The sequence below is a fragment of the Emys orbicularis genome, chromosome 10 (assembly GCF_028017835.1).
Source record: "Emys orbicularis isolate rEmyOrb1 chromosome 10, rEmyOrb1.hap1, whole genome shotgun sequence".
Classification (NCBI taxonomy): domain Eukaryota; kingdom Metazoa; phylum Chordata; order Testudines; family Emydidae; genus Emys; species Emys orbicularis.
The window spans coordinates 83787439-83805027 of NC_088692.1; the positions used below are offsets into that span (position 1 = coordinate 83787439).

At 47.5% G+C, this 17589-nt stretch overlaps 1 protein-coding gene across 1 annotated transcript in view; it reads left to right on the forward strand.

The window, feature by feature from the left end:
* The first annotated feature begins 13958 nt into the window (after positions 1–13958).
* The window catches only part of PLEKHO2 (pleckstrin homology domain containing O2), a 33626-nt gene continuing 29995 nt past the window's right edge, over positions 13959–17589 (forward strand). Inside the window, exon 1 of the mRNA XM_065412724.1 lies at positions 13959–14051. Within this exon, the coding sequence (XP_065268796.1) occupies positions 13959–14051 (93 nt within the window). The remainder of the gene's footprint in view (positions 14052–17589) is intronic.

The following is a 17589-nucleotide window of genomic DNA, read 5'->3' on the forward strand; positions in this document are numbered from 1 at the left end:
CTGTTGCTTCATTTTAGCTTAGAAATGAGGTTGAATGAGGAAAATTCCTTTTGAAGTCAAAGTTTACAATGAACAACAACTACTTGAATTTGGTTAGGGTGGTGCTGACCTGCACCTCAGACACTGAGTGATGGAATAAATGAAGTTGGAATTGCAAGGAAGTATTAGAAAATTAGAAAAGAGAATAACTGAGAGTATTGATTTATCCCCAAATGTTGAGTTAACCCTTGTTATTACTTACAGGGTTCCCAGTATATTAGGCTAAATAGCAGTATAGAATATTGGTTGCGACAATTTAAATGGTTAGTTTAGCCAGAACATTTACGGTCTACACCTACATACCAATTACCATATAGATCAGTGGTTCTCAACCAGGGGTACGCTTACCCTTGGGTGTTTTCAGAGGTCTTCCGGGGGTACATCAACTCATCTAGATATTTGCCTAGTTTTACAACAGGCTACATAAAAAACACTAGTGAAGTCAGTACAAACTAAAAGTTCATACAGACAATGACTTATTTATACTGCTCTATATACTAGACACTAAAATGTACGTACAATATTTATATTCCAATTGATTTATTTTATAATTATATGGTAAAAATGAGAATGTCAGCAATGTTTCAGTAACAATGAGCTGTGACACTTTTGTATTTTTATGTCTGATTTTGTAAGCCAGTAAGTTTTAGGTGAGGAGAAACTTGGGGCAAGCAAGACAAATCTTGAAAGGGGTATGGTAGTCTGGAAAGGTTGAGAGCCATTGTTATAGAATATTCAGCCTCCACATATCTCTGGTGCCCATTGAAATCAATGAGATTCCTGCATGTATAAAAGCAAGAAAGGTTCCATTTGTTAAACATTATATTCTGTGGGCCAAACCCTCCTCCAGTTTACACAGATGCTGCAACACTACTGACTTCACTGGGGTTGTACTGGCGTAACTGAGAGCAGAATTTGCCCCTGTGCATAGAGAGCTATAGGGTGGCCAGGCTGGCATGAAGAGGAAGAGAGTTAGGCTTCACAGTGATGCCTCTGAGAACAGAAACATACCTGGTGTAATAGTATCCCTGTTGCAGAATCATATGATCCGAGCTAGCTGGGTAGTGTTGCTCGTGCCACATTACGCTTTAACTGAGGGTTTTCTTCTTGCAGTACCAACCAGAATTGCATTCCAATGGCATTATAACTGGGAACATTGCAAAACAGCTCCCGCCTATTTCTAGGGGTTGGAGAACATGCAATTGCACAATAAGAAGCAAACTGCATATACCCGCTATTCAGACACACGCTATATACGCTGTATACATGCTGCACCCCCTACCCCATCCTCATCCTCCGCTCCCTCCCTGCTGGTTTTGACACCGTCAATCACACATTCTCTTCTCAACATCCCATAAGCCTTTTGTGATACTGTCCTCTCCTGGTTCTCTACCTCTCAACTCTGCCTTTCCCCTGGTGACTTACCCCTCTTCATCCAACCTGGCATCACAGACCATCTTTCCAACCCTCCTCCCCGATCTCTGTCATTTAGGGTGTAAGTTGCCCAGAGCCGGGCCTAGGCTCTCCCCTATGCTCAGTGGCCAACACAAGGTAGGAACTATGGCAATATCAATAATCAATACAATTGTATTTATCTAGATAATGGGCATGGGGGAGAAGGTGACTTGGCCTTCCTCAGAGGAGAGCTAAATGTAATTTATGCAGGTGAGCTGTGTTATGCATGTGGTCAGACCAGGCTCTTCGGGCATTAAAGTTTAGGAATCTATGAAAAAGGAGGACCCTGCTCTGCAGATGATACAAATGTAAACCCGGGGGTTACTTGCCCAACATGAAACACTGAGCCTATGGAACAGCTGGGAACTGGAGAATTCCTGAATTCCAGCCAAGTATCTTAACCACAACCTTCCTCTTTCCCTGCCAGCAGCTCACGGGATGCCCCTAATTTGTATAAAATGGATCAGCTTGTACCTCCGTCCTCTTTCACATGGGGTGCTGGGCAGCCTGCACAGACTAGAGCATCTAGGCTGCTCAGATGAAGATGGAACTTTCTGTGATCAAACCCGTCATCTCTGCAGCTCTGTGGACGATGCAGCCTATAGCCGCTGTGTTGCAGAACTCCAGGGGCAGTATCTGGCCCATGTTGATAGTCTCATGGTGTGGACTATCTGACACAGGCGGAGTAGTACAGTCGGAATGATAAACTGATCAGAAACCGCTGCTGTACATTTCTGGAAGTGCTCCCAGTTCCATACTCATGTTCAGATGACTTGTGTTACCTATGAGTATTGAGTAATATAGAGAGACGAGTCATTAATTAACATGCACTATTTAAACCCTTGTGTGAGATGTCAGAGGCATCCCATGGGGCAGGTATTGTGAATGAATTCTCACTACGTTCCATTTTCATTCATTCAGACCTCGGGACTTGTGTCTTGTGGCCACTCCCATGCCCTTCTAGGGCACAAGTCTGCAAGGGGCTGATTCCCACCTGCAAAGTGCAGAGCTGAAGGTCATGGGAGTGGAGAGTGCTCAGCACCACACGAGACTGGACCTTTAATAGGCACAAAATACGCTCTATATGCTAGAGCATAGAAGGGGTTAAATCAGCACAGGCTGATTTCCCTTGCAAACTAACTTCCTTGGTTTCATGACGCACCTTCCTTCCCCCTCCTACCCAGCACAGACTCATTATACTCCCTTGTAACTGCATTTTGGTTTCTTGAAGAAACATTTACATCATGTCTATCAATGAATAGGACAATAGTCTGGAAATGTAAAGAGCAGAGAGCACTTCCCTTCCCGATCTAAAACTCTGGCATAGGAGCTATTGGGTGCCTCAGGATGTTGCAGGGAGTAATTAATCGTTGTAACGGCCTTTGAAGACAAAGGGTGCTATGTATTATTACTTTCACACACCCCTTCTTGCAAACTATGATCCACAGGAGCCTAAGCACTGTTGTGACCAAATGTACATGGATCTTTTCTCATCCACATCTTTGTACCGTAAGCAATGCCAGCCCACATGCTTGGGACAGTCTCCATCTTCATGGGACCAAGAATCTTCCGTCAAATCCTCCTTCAAACTACTGTTCTTCCAAGAAGTCTATACAAAATGGCCATTGCTAGATTTCTACCATCACCTCCAGCTCATATTGATGTCCCATGTGCTGTCTCCTCTGCTTAGTCTGTATCTGTCTGCAAACGCCTTGGGGCTGTGGCTTCGGATGTCTGCAGCACTGGTGGTGCTCCATAAATAATAATATAGCGTTTGCAGCATACAGTACCACACACAAACAGGAATATATGCAGTGGGGTAAGCCACGCACTGAAATAGCCCATGCACAAGCGCCAGCAGTGACAGCACGCTTAAAGTATTCTGAACTTTTTTACCAATTAAAATTTTCCAGAAAAGTCATTGTTATGGCCAACACCTTGTCTTTCAGGTCACTGAGCCTTTTCCCCCGCAGAGCTGTCCGTTAAGCAGAGAATGTTAAACTCCACTTTTCATGTAAGGCATTTGGTGGGATTTATGTATTTATTTATTGGCACAATAGCAGCGTGGGTGAAACTGGCTGCTCGGCATTTCGTGCATGCAGTTTATTGGCTTTTTATCCTCCTCCAAATAGAGAAAATTGTAGGTGAGTTGGGATTGTTCTCACTTTCCAACTGTATCACCGCTGTCATGGTTAGGAAGATTCAAGCAAGAGAACAATTCCACGGACCTGAGCCAGCTCCAATCTGAGATTATACAACACTGAGTTAACCCACAACTATGAATTACAATGGTGGTCCATAGTTTTCTGCTCAGATCTTTGAATAGTGCACGTTGTGAAGGATGGATGAAAACTTTTAAGCCCTAGAATGGACACACCGAGTGCATATTCATAAGATTTCACGGTAGCAATGTCTGCAGTGGTATCACGTTTTCTTTGCACGGTTTCCCTGTCAGCACTGAAAGGAAAGCATTTGAAATAAACCTTAAAAATAGTTTGTATAACAAAGCTATTACATCAGAGATGTCAGAACCTTGCCCAATTGCACGCTAAGGTTATAATAATTGGAAGCCACCTTCCACTACATTATTGCTTAATTATTATTTGTATTGCTGCACTGCTCAGGAGCCCCAGTCATGGACCAGAACCCCATTGTGTTAGGCACTATACACACGTAACAAAAAGGTGGTCCCTACCCAAAGAGCTTCCAATCTAAGACCATGTCTACATTACCCGCCAGATCGGCTGGCAGCGATCGATCCAGTAGGGATCGATTTATTGTGTCTAGTCTAGACGCGATAAATCGACCCCCGAGCGCTCTCCCATCAACTCCTGTACTCCAGCACCACGAGAGGCGCAGGCAGAGTCGACGGGGGAGCGGCAGCAGTCAACTCACCGCGGTGAAGACACCACAGTAAGTCGATCAAGTACATCGACTTCAGCTATGTTATTCACGTAGCTGAAGTTGCATAACTTAGATCAATTCCCTCCCCCCCACCAGTGTAGACCAGGGCTAAGGCCATGTCTACACTGCATACCTTCCAGCGGCAGGAGAGAGCTTTCCTACCGGCAAAATAAAACCACCCCCGAGTGTTTTTTTCACACCCCTGACCGACAAAAATGCAGTGTAGACATAGCCTACGTGTAAGACGAGACAACAGGTGGAGACAGACAGACAGACTGGGGAGTACAAGGAAACAAGAGGCAATCTTGGTTAGCAGGATAGGCAGAGGTCTTAGCTCACCAGCTGCCTAACCATTGTCAAGTGTTATGTAGGCATCATGGAAAAGGAGGGTTTTAAGAAGGGATTTGAAGGAAGACAATGAGGTAGCTCTGTGGGTGTTTACGGGGAGCTCCTCCCAAGCATGAGGGGCAGCCTGGGAGAAAGCATGAAGGTGCTTGTTTGAAGATGTAACAAGTGGGCGATGAAGGCTGGTATTTTGTCTGGCTTACCGAAGTAGCTCATTTCATGACTATACCTGGTACACCATTCAGCACTGAATCAGCTATGCTGACTTTTGCAGCAGCAGTTAGTTGGTTGCATACCCAAGGAGCCAGGATTACAACTTTCCCAAGGATAGGGGAGCATGGCCTGCGGAACACCAGTAGGGTCAGTGACGCAGTCAGTAAGCAGTAACAGAGGGTCCTGTGGCACCTTTAAGACTAACAGAAGTATTGGGAGCATAAGCTTTCGTGGGTAAGAACCTCACTTCTTCAGAAGGCATCTGAAGAAGTGAGGTTCTTACCCACGAAAGCTTATGCTCCCAATACTTCTGTTAGTCTTAAAGGTGCCACAGGACCCTCTGTTACTTTTTACAGATTCAGACTAACACAGCTACCCCTCTGATACTTGAGTCAGTAAGCAGTTTCTTGTTACACGAATAAGGGACCGAACTGATGAAAGGTGACAAATCACGTGTGAATATTTTTATTTGAAATATTTCAAGAAACTAAAAATTCAGGAGCTTATATTAAAATCAGCTCTAATGTCGGATGGAAGTATGGCTGATCTCCAGAAAGCAAAAGGTCTGTCCAACTTCAATCTCTTTGTCATTTTTCTGAATATTTTTCTTTTATTCCACAGATTTGAAATCCACAGAGTAAACTTTCTTCCTGCACCTTCTGCAGCCACTCGTTGGGGAAAGCATACACAGGACTGAAATGAACTGAATTCTCCTGAATTAAAAATAGGATTTTTTGACCCTAGTGTCATTTGACCATGAAAAAATTACTATAAAAATAGGAAAGGAAAAGAGACCAGCTGTTTAAAGGGTCTATATGGGCCTGTTTTGAAATGCTCAGTCCCTATTTTCATATACCGGTACCCCGGGCTTTGCACTCAAACTAAGGAGTATTAAAAGGGTATTAATAGGGGTTTCCCTACTACAGGGAGAGAAATGTGGCTTAGTGGTCTGAGTATAGATGGAATTCAGGATCTCCTCATCTCTGACCTGGCTCTGACAGTAACCCCCTCTGTAACCCTGCACACCATGCCTCGTTAGTCCATCTGTTTTTGTCTTTGCAGCTATCTTCTCAAGGTGATCATGGAAGGTGAGGGTGCAGTCAAGTTTCACTCTGGGGCATCATCACGTTGCACATTTTTACCACAGAAAGCTATGTTCAGTGTGTTTTTGGCACTCCTATTATCAAGAAGAAATGCATTTACTATTGTTTTTCCAGGGTTTGGTTTGAGCCTCCATTTCTGGAAGCATTGTTCCATAATTCGGAGGTCCTCCGTTAATGCTTCCTCAATGTCATGGAAGTTTGGCGCTTGGATTGTCCTGGCAAGACTATCTGCACATCCAAATTTAAGTGATTTAGTTGGAGGTATGTCACTTATGTAAATATTAAAAAGGGTTGGTGGGAGTACAGAACCTTGTGGTAGCCTGTTGTTTATGGTACGGGGTGAGCTGGTCTTATTACTCTGTTACTAAGCATGGTCCAAAGCAGGCAAAGTGTTTGGTAGCAAGATATAATTCTTGCAAGTTTCAGCATCAGGCTCTTAATCCATACAGTGTCATACGCAGATGACAGGTTGACAAATACTGCGCCAGAGTTTAGTTTTTTCTGATAGCCAGCCTCAGTGTGAGTTGTGAGTGCCAGAACATGGTCGCAACAACTACGTTTTGGCCTGAAGCCTGCCTGTTTCACAGGGATAACTGGCTCAGTTAAAGGGCGTATTCTTTTAAGGATGATATGCTCAAGAAATTTATAGGTCATGCACAGTGGAGAAATCAGCCGCTTCATCAGTGGGCTTCCCAGGCTTTGGAATGGCAATTATCATTGCTGAAAAGATAAAAACGAGAGCCCACGTCATTCAGAAACTCGCAGGCACAACCTGGGGTGCATCGGCATCAGTGTTGCGAACATCTGCACTGGCACTTGGATAGCTGGCAGATGAATATTGTGCACCGGTATGGAGCAGATGCAGCCAGACGCGACTTGTTGACACCCAGCGTCTCCTAGCAGCACCCACCAGGATTGGGGCCCCACTGGGCTACACTTTGGTACAAAACATTTTGCAAGCCAATTCTTTGGGGGCGGGGGAGGAGTTGTCTCCTACTCAAGCTGTTTCCCCGGGGGTCAGGAACGGCCACGCCCAGTTACACCTCATTTCGCAAAGATGGTGCGGATCCTTTTCCCAGGTCCTCTCCTACCGGGCACAGTGAGGCCAATTGGGATGGGGCTGGAGAAGAGACAGTGAAGGTTTCCTATTTCCTATTTCACTAGGAGGGTGGTGAAGCACTGGAATGCGTTACCTAGGGAGGTGGTGGAATCTCCATCCTTAGCGGTTTTTAAGGCCCGTCTTGACAAAGCCCTGGCTGGGATGATTTAGTTGGGGATTGGTCCTGCTTTGAGCAGGGGGTTGGACTAGACGACCTCCTGAGGTCCCTTTCAACCCTGATATCCTATATTCTATGACAATTATTGTGAGCATTGTGGTAGCTCCTAGGAGAGGCCGTCAGGGACCAGGACCCCGTTGGGCTAGGCGTAGTCCACACACACATGCAGCTAGCCGGGTGTCTGCCCCAAAGAGCTTCCAAGCAGAGCGAGATGGGGCTTGGGGCGCTCAGAGCCTCCGAACACAGGGCCAGAGGGGACGGCCAGGGGCAGCTGGGCTTGCCCCTTAGGAGGAGAGGAGCAAAGGGGCCAAGCCCTGGCATCGCCCCCCTGGTCCGCCCTGGGCTCGGCCCTAGCACAGCGGGTCCCGCCCCTGCAGGCAGGGGAAGGAGCCGGGTGGGGCGCAGCAGGCTGGGTCTGCAGGCGGCAGTGGCTGGGCGCACAGAGGGGGGGGGTTCCCGGTTCCCAGCACCCCGCCTCCTCCTGGGCTCCCGCTGCCGGAGCGAGCGGCTCCAGCCACCGGAAACCCGACTGGCTGCCGCCGCTGCAGCGGAGTTGTTGCGAAGCGGCGCGAGGAGGAGGAGGGAGCCGGGGCGGGGGGAAGGCGCCGGGGCCAGGCTGGCTGCACGTCCCGCTCCCCGGGCAGGCGGATCCGGACCCCCGCCGGGAGTGACCCCCCCGGCCCGGCATGTTTGAGCGCCCGGATCCGGTGTCTGCACCAGCCGCGGGGCTCCGGCCGGGGACGAGCCCGTGACTGGCGGCGAGGAGGGGACGCTAGCGGGCTCCGGCCATGGAAGAGGAGGTGAGTCACTTGGGGGGGCCGCGGGAGCCGCCTCGACACCCCCCACACACACTTTCCGGAGCTAGGAAGGAGCCCTGAAAAGTAGCAGTCCGGGGGGAGGAGAGGGCAGGACTGGGGGGGGGGGTAAGGCGGAGAATCTCCCTCCCCCGGGGTAGAAGGGAAGAAGCTCCCCAGGAGCCTGAGTTTTCAGCCTCAATCCACCCCCCCACCCCTAGTTGCATGTGTTGCAATCTGCAGAGTTCCTTGGGCTGGACAAACTGTTGAGCCTTTTTATTTATTTATTTATTTATTTGCAGCTCTGCCCCCAGCCCCTGGGAGTTTCCCAGGGGAAAGCGCAGCCCAGAGCTTTGCAGTGCTTAAAAAACAAAATCCGGAAAACAGGATGGAGAGGGGGAAAGAAAGTCTGCTCCTTGTCCTCCCCCGGGCTGGCGGGTGAAAGGGAACAGGGGAGAACAGAGGCAGCTCTGACTAGGGCCTGGCTTGGCCTGGAGACTTTTTTTTTTCTTCTTCGTTTTTGGTATGCGATGGCATTTGGCCCGGAAAGTGGAGGGTGAGAAGATTGTTGTTGATGGATGATGGGCTGGTAATAAGGGGGAAAGGAGAACTCACTTCAGCTTCAGTGAGAGCGGCTCACTCTGCTTCCACTCCCACTGAGGTTAGATGCTGGCCCAAACATGCGCCTTTTAGTGCACTTGGTCTCCTGGGTGGCACTGGAAGATGCTGTCACCTCCTGACAGTCTTGCTGCCTTTTGGCTTCCCGGTGAACAAGTTACAAAATAGCAGTAATTCCTTGGATACAGTTGTCCCTCTAGCTTTTAAATAAGAACGGCCATACTGGGTCAGACCAGTGGTCCATCTAGCCCAGTATCCTGTCAGAGGCCAATGCCAGATGCATCAGAGGGAATGAACAGAACAAGGCAATTTATCGTGTGATCCATCCTGGGTTGACCTGTCCCAGCTTCTGGCAGCCAGAGGCTTAGGGGCACGCAGAACATGGGGTTGTATCCTTGACCATCTTGGCTAATAGCCATTGATGTACCTACCCTCCAGGAACTTCATCTCATTTTTTTCTGAACCCAGTTATATTTTTGGCCTTCACAACACACCCTGGCAACAAGTTCCATGGGTTGACTGTGTGTTGTGTGAAGCAGTACTTCCTTATGTTTGTTTTAAACCTGCTGCCTATTAATTTCATTTGGTGCCCCCTGGTTCTTGTGTTATGTAAAGGTGTTAATAACACTTCCTTATTCACTTCCTTCACACCAGTCATGATTTTATAGACCTCTGTTCGATCCCTTCTTAATCGTCTCTTTTCTAAGCTGCACAGTTCCAGTCTTTTTAATCTGTCCTCACATGAAACCTGTTCCGTACACCTAATAATTTTTGTTGTCCTTCTCTGTACTTTTTCTGATTCTTATCTATCTTTTTTGAGATGGGATGACCAGAATTGCATGCAGTATTCAAAGGGTGGGCATACCATGGATTTATTAAGCAGAATTGGTATTTTCTATTTTATGTGTCCCTTTACTTATGGTTCCTAACATTTGGTTAGGTTTTTTGACTGATGCTGCACACGGTACAGATGTTTTCAGAGAACTTTCCATGATGACTCCAAGATCTTTTCCTTGAGTGGTAACAGCTAAATTAGACCCCATCATTTTGTTTGTAGAGTTGGGATTATATTTTCCAACGTGTGTTACTTTGCCCTTAATTTCATCTTCCATTTTCTTGCCAGTCATCCAGTTTAATGAGATCCCTTTGTTACTCTTTGCAATCAGCTGTGGACTTAACTATCCTGAGTTGTTTAAATTGGTTGGGTGAAACTGGTCTATTTTTGTACTTTCTAAGTATGGGCATGATGAAACCCAGCCATTGAAAATGAAACCCTTATTTATGCCATCATACTTCCCCATTCTCTCTGTTTAAGGATTTTGTACTGATACCCATCACCATCATGTCTGAGCATCTGCCAGGCTAATAGATAGACAAAGTGCCTTGTGGGCTTCAGGAGGGTGTCAGCTCTTCTCCCATATCAGGTCATGGGAGGTTCTGCTTAGGAAGGGATTGAATTTGGAGAAATGGGTGTGGCAGTTGTTTCTCTTTCCATGCACTGTCGGTGTTTGTGCACCTTCAGCCCATTGCGCAGTACTCCGTCTCTACCAGGATTTATTCTAACACTACGAGCTTGCAAGCAACTTAAACAAATGTCATTCTTTTTCTCACATCAGCTGGCCACAGCATTATTTCCTCCTCCTTTCCCCAAATGAGAGTCTGCTGCCCTTATATGGGCAAAGCTCCCATTGCTAACTGGAATGGGAGTTCATCCTGCTTGAGGACTTCAGAATTGGGCCGCAGCACATTTGATGTTAAGCCTTCAAGTTATGCCTTTCGCCCTCCCCCCCCCCCCCACTTCCTTTCAGTCTCCAAAACTGTGTGGCAAGGCCCAGGGTTTCTGAAAACTGGCAATAAGACAGTTGGGAGACTGCAATGCAGCCCAAGTTGGTAGCGACTGAAAGTTGTTATTATCCACTGGCGTACATGAAATTAATCCACATCACAAAAGCCACCTTCCAGCTGGCAACCTTCTTAGCTGTTTTGGTAAGCAGGCCGAAGCCTGAATGAGCTTGGATACTGAACCAGACCGAGAGGTGGTCACCCCCGTTCAGGAGTGAGGCGCATTGGCAGGGTGCTGAGAGGACAGCTTTCACTCCTGCTGCCAAGCCTGCCCCTTCTGTGTACTGATGACTTAAGTTTGCAGTTCCACTCGCGCTGCACTTTTTTCCTAATGCTAAATTAACACTTTGCAGGCGACTTTTTCAAAGACAGCCTCGAATCCTGCACCCACCGGTAATTGCAAATGCAGTTTCATGAGCACGATCAGCCATAGGTGGCAATGGTTAGCGTTAATTGTCTAGTTATCTGATTTGCCACTACAGTTTTGACAGAAAGCTAAATGAGAACACTTTGGCCTGCAATATTGCATGTGCAAGATCAGAGGCCAAGTTGAAGTCCCCTGGGGAAAAAAAAAAGTTTTACCAGATGGCACTAGGGCAGTGGTTCTCAACCAGGGGTACACAGAGGTCTTACATCAACTCATCTAGATACTTGCCTAGTTTTACAAGAGGCTACATAAAAAGCACTAGCAAAGTCAGTACAACACTAAAATTTTATACTGCTCTATCTACTATACACTGAAATGTAAGTACACTATTTGTATTCCAACTGATTTATAATTATATCATAACAATGAGAAAGTAAGCAATGTTTCAGTAACAGTGTGCTGTGACATTTTTGTATTTTTATGTCTGATTTTGTAAGCAAGTAGTTTTTAAGTGAGGTGAAACTCACGGGTACGCAAGACAAATCAGACTCCCGGAAGGGGGACAGTTGTCTGGAAAGATTGAGCGCCTCTGCACTAGGGTATTCATCAAAAGTAGAGGGAAGTAGTTCTTGTTACAGGTGTACAGTACTTTTGATTAGTCATAGTTAGTTATAGTTGCTATATATCTGCTTTAAATGAGGTTAGTGAAACTGAGCAAGGAACTTGAATACCTTATGTATAGTTAGTTCAGAAACCACCATAGTGATTAAACTTTTTTTTGCTCAGGAGAAATCATAGACTAGCAGGGTTGGAAGGGACCTCAGGAGGTCATCTAGTCCAACCCCCTGCTCAAAGCCAGACCAATCCCCAACTAATGTCCACTGGGGTGGGATTGTTTTATGACTTTTTTAATTCCAGCAAAAGCCCTAGCGCAGACACAGTTATACCAGAAAAGAAATGAAACTTGTGGTTTTGTGAGCCTGAAAATACTGGGAGAGGAGGCTGGAGGGAGGTTAGAGCTGGTTGTTTAAGTGTTTAAAAAATAAAAAGCCTCTGAAGTCTTACAGCCTTGCTAAGATTTGTAATCATAAGTGTGTCCAAGTTGGACACATGAAACTCATGTTTCACTGGTAAAGTGGCCATAGTGTAAATTGCAGTAGTGAAATACTGAGCATATGTCCAGTTCTCGGTGTTGATTCTCTTGACTCAAATTAGTGACAGAACAGCCGGATTTTTCTCTTACACCATCAAATCTTGACAGATGTCAAAGGAGTTTCTTCTGATTTACACCAGTGTCAGAGGAGTCCCTAGCATAGAAATCTCTTGGAAAGGACACAAAGTATTTAGTGCCTTCAACAGAAAAGTGAAGTCCTGAAGTGACACAGTCGTTAGTCGTGCCCAGCGATAGCAAGATTCCTTTGCTCTGGAATTTTTGTAACTGTGTTTTGCTGCAATTAGTCTCTTCGCCTTATGCTCCTATGTGAACCACATACCAGGTGCGAGAGCACAGAGTGGAACTGAGGGTCCAGTCCTGCATTCCTTGCTCTGGCAAAGCTCCCATTAACATTATATACTAATGTCTCTTCTGGCATGAACCTACTTCATTGCCACAAAAATAGTCCACAAAAATGTCAGATGCTGTTTCTGATCAGACCCTCCAGTTTCACTGTAACAAACATGAATGTTTAGTTATGTTGACTTTTACACCTGTAACACGTTGCCTTTGCTCATTTTCACCTCTCTCTTGAGAAAGGATAAGACTAGAAGCCAGATCCTGGCCTTGTATAAACTGGTTCACACTAGCTAAGGATCACACCCAATGGGTTTGATTTTACATTCCTGGTACAGTCAAAACTCTTTAGGATCTGATCCTTGAGTCTGGTCAAGTTTCTCTCAATGCCGGGCTGAGGGAGGGGAGACTAAGAAGTGGAGCAAAGATGACCAGACCCTGCTATAAGGCTGATCTAAATTCTGCCAGCTTGTGATGGCCCCAAAGGACCCATTTGTGGGCTAGGGATTTCCAGAGTGCACCAGCCCTGCCCCCTCCCTGAGACTTGCCGTGTACACCAGAGGGGCTGGGATGGGGCTAATGAAAGATGCCTTGTTTTGGCACCACCGTAGTGCCCAAGGAATGCTGAATTGAGCGTCTGGTGTTTATGTTTTAGGAGAGGCCAGGGGGCTGGCTGGCAAGTTCAGGCCTAGATAATTTCCCCCCAGGTCTGCAGGGTGGGCGTCTCTGCTCATGGATCTCCCTTCCTGTTTGGAAGGGAACCGGGGCCTGGCAGTCTACACAGCACCATTCCACCGCCTGTTTATGGGAGCCTGCTCTGTGGGGTAAGGATCTGTGCAGGCCCAGACTGGCAGGGTGCAGGGCTGACCTGGGGTTGGTGGGTGCCACACCATCATAGGCGCCAACTTTCTCCGGCGCCGGTGGGTGCTCGCGCCCCCCTGCCCCTTTCCCCGCCCCCATTCCAACCCCTTCCCCAAAGTCCCCGCCCCAACTCTGCCCCTCCCTGCCACTATTGGATCCCTTCCCCAAATCCCCGCCCCAGCCCCGCCTCTTCCCCCAGCGCGCCTCGTTCCTCCTCCTCCCCCCTCCCTCCCTGCCCCACGAAACAGCTGTTTCGCGGCGCAAGCGCTGGGAGGGAGGGGGGAGAAGCAGGACGCGGCGGCACGCTCACGGAGGAGGCGGAAGTGAGCTGGAGCAGGGGAGCGAGGCGGGGCTACGGGGAGCTGCTGGTGGGTGCTCAGCACCCACTAATTTTTCTCCGTGGGTGCTCCAGCCCCGGAGCACCCACGGAGTCGGCGCCTATGCACATCATCCCCCAACATCATTCCCTGGGGACAGTATCACAGCCCCAGGCTTTATTTCCTTTGCCCCAGAAGCTGTTGGCACTGGGGAACCCTTCGGTAAGGGGGTGGGTCAAGTGTTCTGGCTCCACCGGGCCACGCAGACAGGGAGTGGGAGGTTGTGGTGCCAGCAGCCAGATGCCAACCCTCCATGTGGATGGCTCCTGCCAAGCCCCTGGGCGACGCGCAGATCCTGGACGTTCTGCACAGTTTCGAGGCTGAACCATACGTGGCTCATTCCATGGTATGGACCAGACTTGTGCCCCATAGCGATTGGAGGGGAAGCTCCGCAAAGGGGTCCTTACAGGGATCCTCCTCCCTCTTATTCCCTCCTTGTGGATTTCAGCATGGAGGGGTCAGTCTAACCCTAAAGAGGAAGTCCTGAAATGATAAAGGAGTACAGTGAATATCACTGAGCCTGAAACGTTAAAGAACGAGTGGATCCACGGGGAGCACACAGGATCAGGACCGGTCCTAAATATAAACCATGAAAGAGTACGGACTGCAAGGTTATGGCTCTTACAGCACCACTTGAACTCCAACATCACTTTGCACATTCGCCTCTTACAGTATAAGCTTGATCATGAAAATGAACTAAAACATGAGCGGTAACAGGGCCCGTAGGTTTCTAGGAGTATAAATTAACAGCTTGCATTTTTACACTGAACATTTTTTATTTAAAACCACAGAAACAACAGGAATGGGGGAGTTTTCACTCTGCAGAGCTAAGTCAGAGGTCTATCACGTACATCCCTGGATGTATTTCCTGACAGCATTTCTGCTATCTGATGGGTTAAGTGGGGATCATGCATGTTTTAATATTCTCTTGCAAAAAAACTGTTAGAACTCTGAGATTTCTGTAAAATTAAGCGCTTGGGGCTGACAGATTCTCCTCCCAGTGTAAATCCAGAGCGGCTCCAGTGAACCCAGCAGAATTACACCAGTGTAAAACTGCTGTAAGTGAGATTGGAATCAAGCCCCAGGGTCCTATGAATGACATCGAAAGGCGGCTCATTCAGGAAACCAGCATGTCTATATTTGTGCACTAGCTGATGTTTCCTGGCAGATCACAACAGAATACAACTTCCTGGCAACCTAAAAAGTTAGGTAAAACAAACGAACAAGAATTATAATACCACCTCATTTTCATGAAAAGCTTTGCATGTACTGCCATCCTGTATTGTGGCATTTTCAATTGCTATTTAGCGTGACCCAACTATCACAGGTAAATCTCTCTATAAATACATGCCAAGATACACCATTTCTTAGTATTGACCTGCTCCAAAGCCCATTACAATTAATAGGAGCCGTTCCGTTGACTTCAGTAGGCACTGCAATAAGGCCCTATATACACAACAACTCAGTCACTTTCTCCCCCTCCCTCTATTGGCGTGGCTGCCTTCCCTGCAGTTCCAGTTCAAACAAATGGCAGCTGCAATCCAAGGGGTGTGTTCATTGTGAGTCGGATGCATGGAAACAGATTCGTTACCAAGGCTCACATCATCTGACAGTGAACCTCACACTAAGTTTTTGGAACACCTCCTTCCAGGCTAGCTCTGTCTGTAATCAGTTCTGGCCATGGGACTATCTGGTTTTGATCTCCGTCACTGCACTCTGCATTTCCTCATTTGAAAAAAAAAAACGATGGCCAAGTTACAGTGACTTTGATGAACTTCTTTCTTACAAGAAGAGTTGCATTTCGTAAGTAACCAGGACCATATTGGGATGTGTTGGGATTCTGCCTTCATATTGCATGCTAATTTAGCATTGCTAAAAAGAGCGCAAAGCTTCCATGATTTATCTTAGACAGAACAAGCCTCTTGTCCCAACAGAGTTTGGAGGAAACTCAGCCTGTGTGTAAGGTGTCATTCTCCTGAAATACACTGGAGAATTCTGGGTCAGTCTCCTGTTGCAGTCACAAGTTTGCTGATGCGCTGTTTCCAGGGGAGTTGGCTCAGCTGAAGGTACAGTAAGGGATTCCAAATCTCTGCCTGTTACTACAGAAGAGACTCATAAAAGGGTCAGCGCTCCAACAGCAGCCCAGATGAAACAGTGGGGAGCACTGGGGAAAGCTGGATTCTGTTTGTCTTCCATTGCAATGGCTATTCAAGAGTGTGTCCTGAAGCTTGAAAAAAGTTTGTGCCTTAAGTGTTTTGTATTTAAGGAGGCTTTGCTGACCACAGACTCCCCTTCCTGGGTTTCTTTCTTCCATCTGAAAAGATTATTGGCACCAGATACATTTCCGTTTCTTTTTTAAATCACGAGAGTAATTCATCTCCCCATTGTAAGTGGTTCTGGAAAACGACGGGGCTCAAGAATGAAAAACTTGCGTTCCTTGTGACTTCCCTAACTTGTGATTCTCCTCCACGTGCTGCGGTCACAGTACCTGCAGCGAGCCCATGGCTGTGGGACCTGCTTCCTCCCCCAAATCCTGAGATTTTTGGAGACAATCCCGAGACCTTCAAAAATTCCACTTCCCTCAAACCTGAGATTAAGCAGGAATAGTTCTGGGTGGGGTACGTTGCTGTAACCTGTGTATGAACTCTTAGGACAAGTGACTGGGTTCTAACCCCACAGTCCTGATTCTGATCTCACTTACAGTGGTGGGAATCAGGAGTAACGTCGCTGTGGTGAATGGAAGGCAGCACTCGTGTGTGGGAGATGAGAATCAGGCCCTGTAGCTCTGGAGCAGAGCAGGTCTGTGTCTGATAAACCCGTGCAAACCAGCAGTTATCTGTGAGCCGCCTCACACGTATACAGTAGCGTCTGCGTGTCTAAGTAGTGTCTCCTGATGATGGAAACTAAGACCAGCCTGGGGAATAAGTGAAAAAGGTCTATTAATGTAGCAGCAGGGACGAGAGAATGGAAACTGATTTGCCCACCAGTGTTTCGTTAAACGCCAAGGCACTGAAACAAAGCGGGGCTGCACAGCCAACACTTGGACATTGATTTTGCTCTTTTGCAGGTACTTACCACCCCCTTCTTCCCACATTTTCAATGCCAGGACTCAGACTGACAGGGAGGTTTCCCTAGCGCCAGCTTCCCTAAAGCAGTGTATTGTCTTCGCAGCATATTCCACTGGGGACTGGTGCAGGGACAGTGCACAACCCCGGACCCACGGAGAGCTTCCATGATGCCGGGGAGATAGCTGGCAATCCACCCCTTCACTATGGGCCAGGGGAGATGTGGGTGCCCTCAGGATGATTCAGGCCCTAGCATCCGCTCCAGCAGTGAATTGGAGGTTTGGAAAAGGTGGCTGTGGAGAGGCAAGGATTGGCGGTTAGATGAAGATAGGGCGGGTGAGGGGGACACAGAAAATTTTGCTTGCCACAGCTATTAAACGTCCCAAATAAAAGGAACTGTTGCTTTCAACTTCCTTCTTTTCCTGCTAGTTCTTTCCACTCAAGTTAAAATCAACCCGCTGCAGAAGTTAGTCTGAACGTAGGGACTGAGCCGGTGTGAGGAACAACAGAGTGCAGAGAGCTAAGCCCTTGTTCCTGGTGCCTTCGCATCACACGGTGCAATTTAGCCTAGCACTGTTAATACGCAAGTCTCAGAATGCCGTACCCAGCATTACAGAGGGGCCCACAATTCTCCAGGTTACAGCAGTGCTGCCCACAGCTGACAGCATCACGTGTATGGAAGAAATGGCCAAGCTTCCGAGAGAAAAACTGGGCCTGGAGAAACTGCCTAAGAGCAGCTCCGGGCTGGATCCTGGGAGTTGCGGCATTGACTACAATGGGAGCAGGAGTAAGCCCAGGAGATTCTCCGGGTTTCCTAGG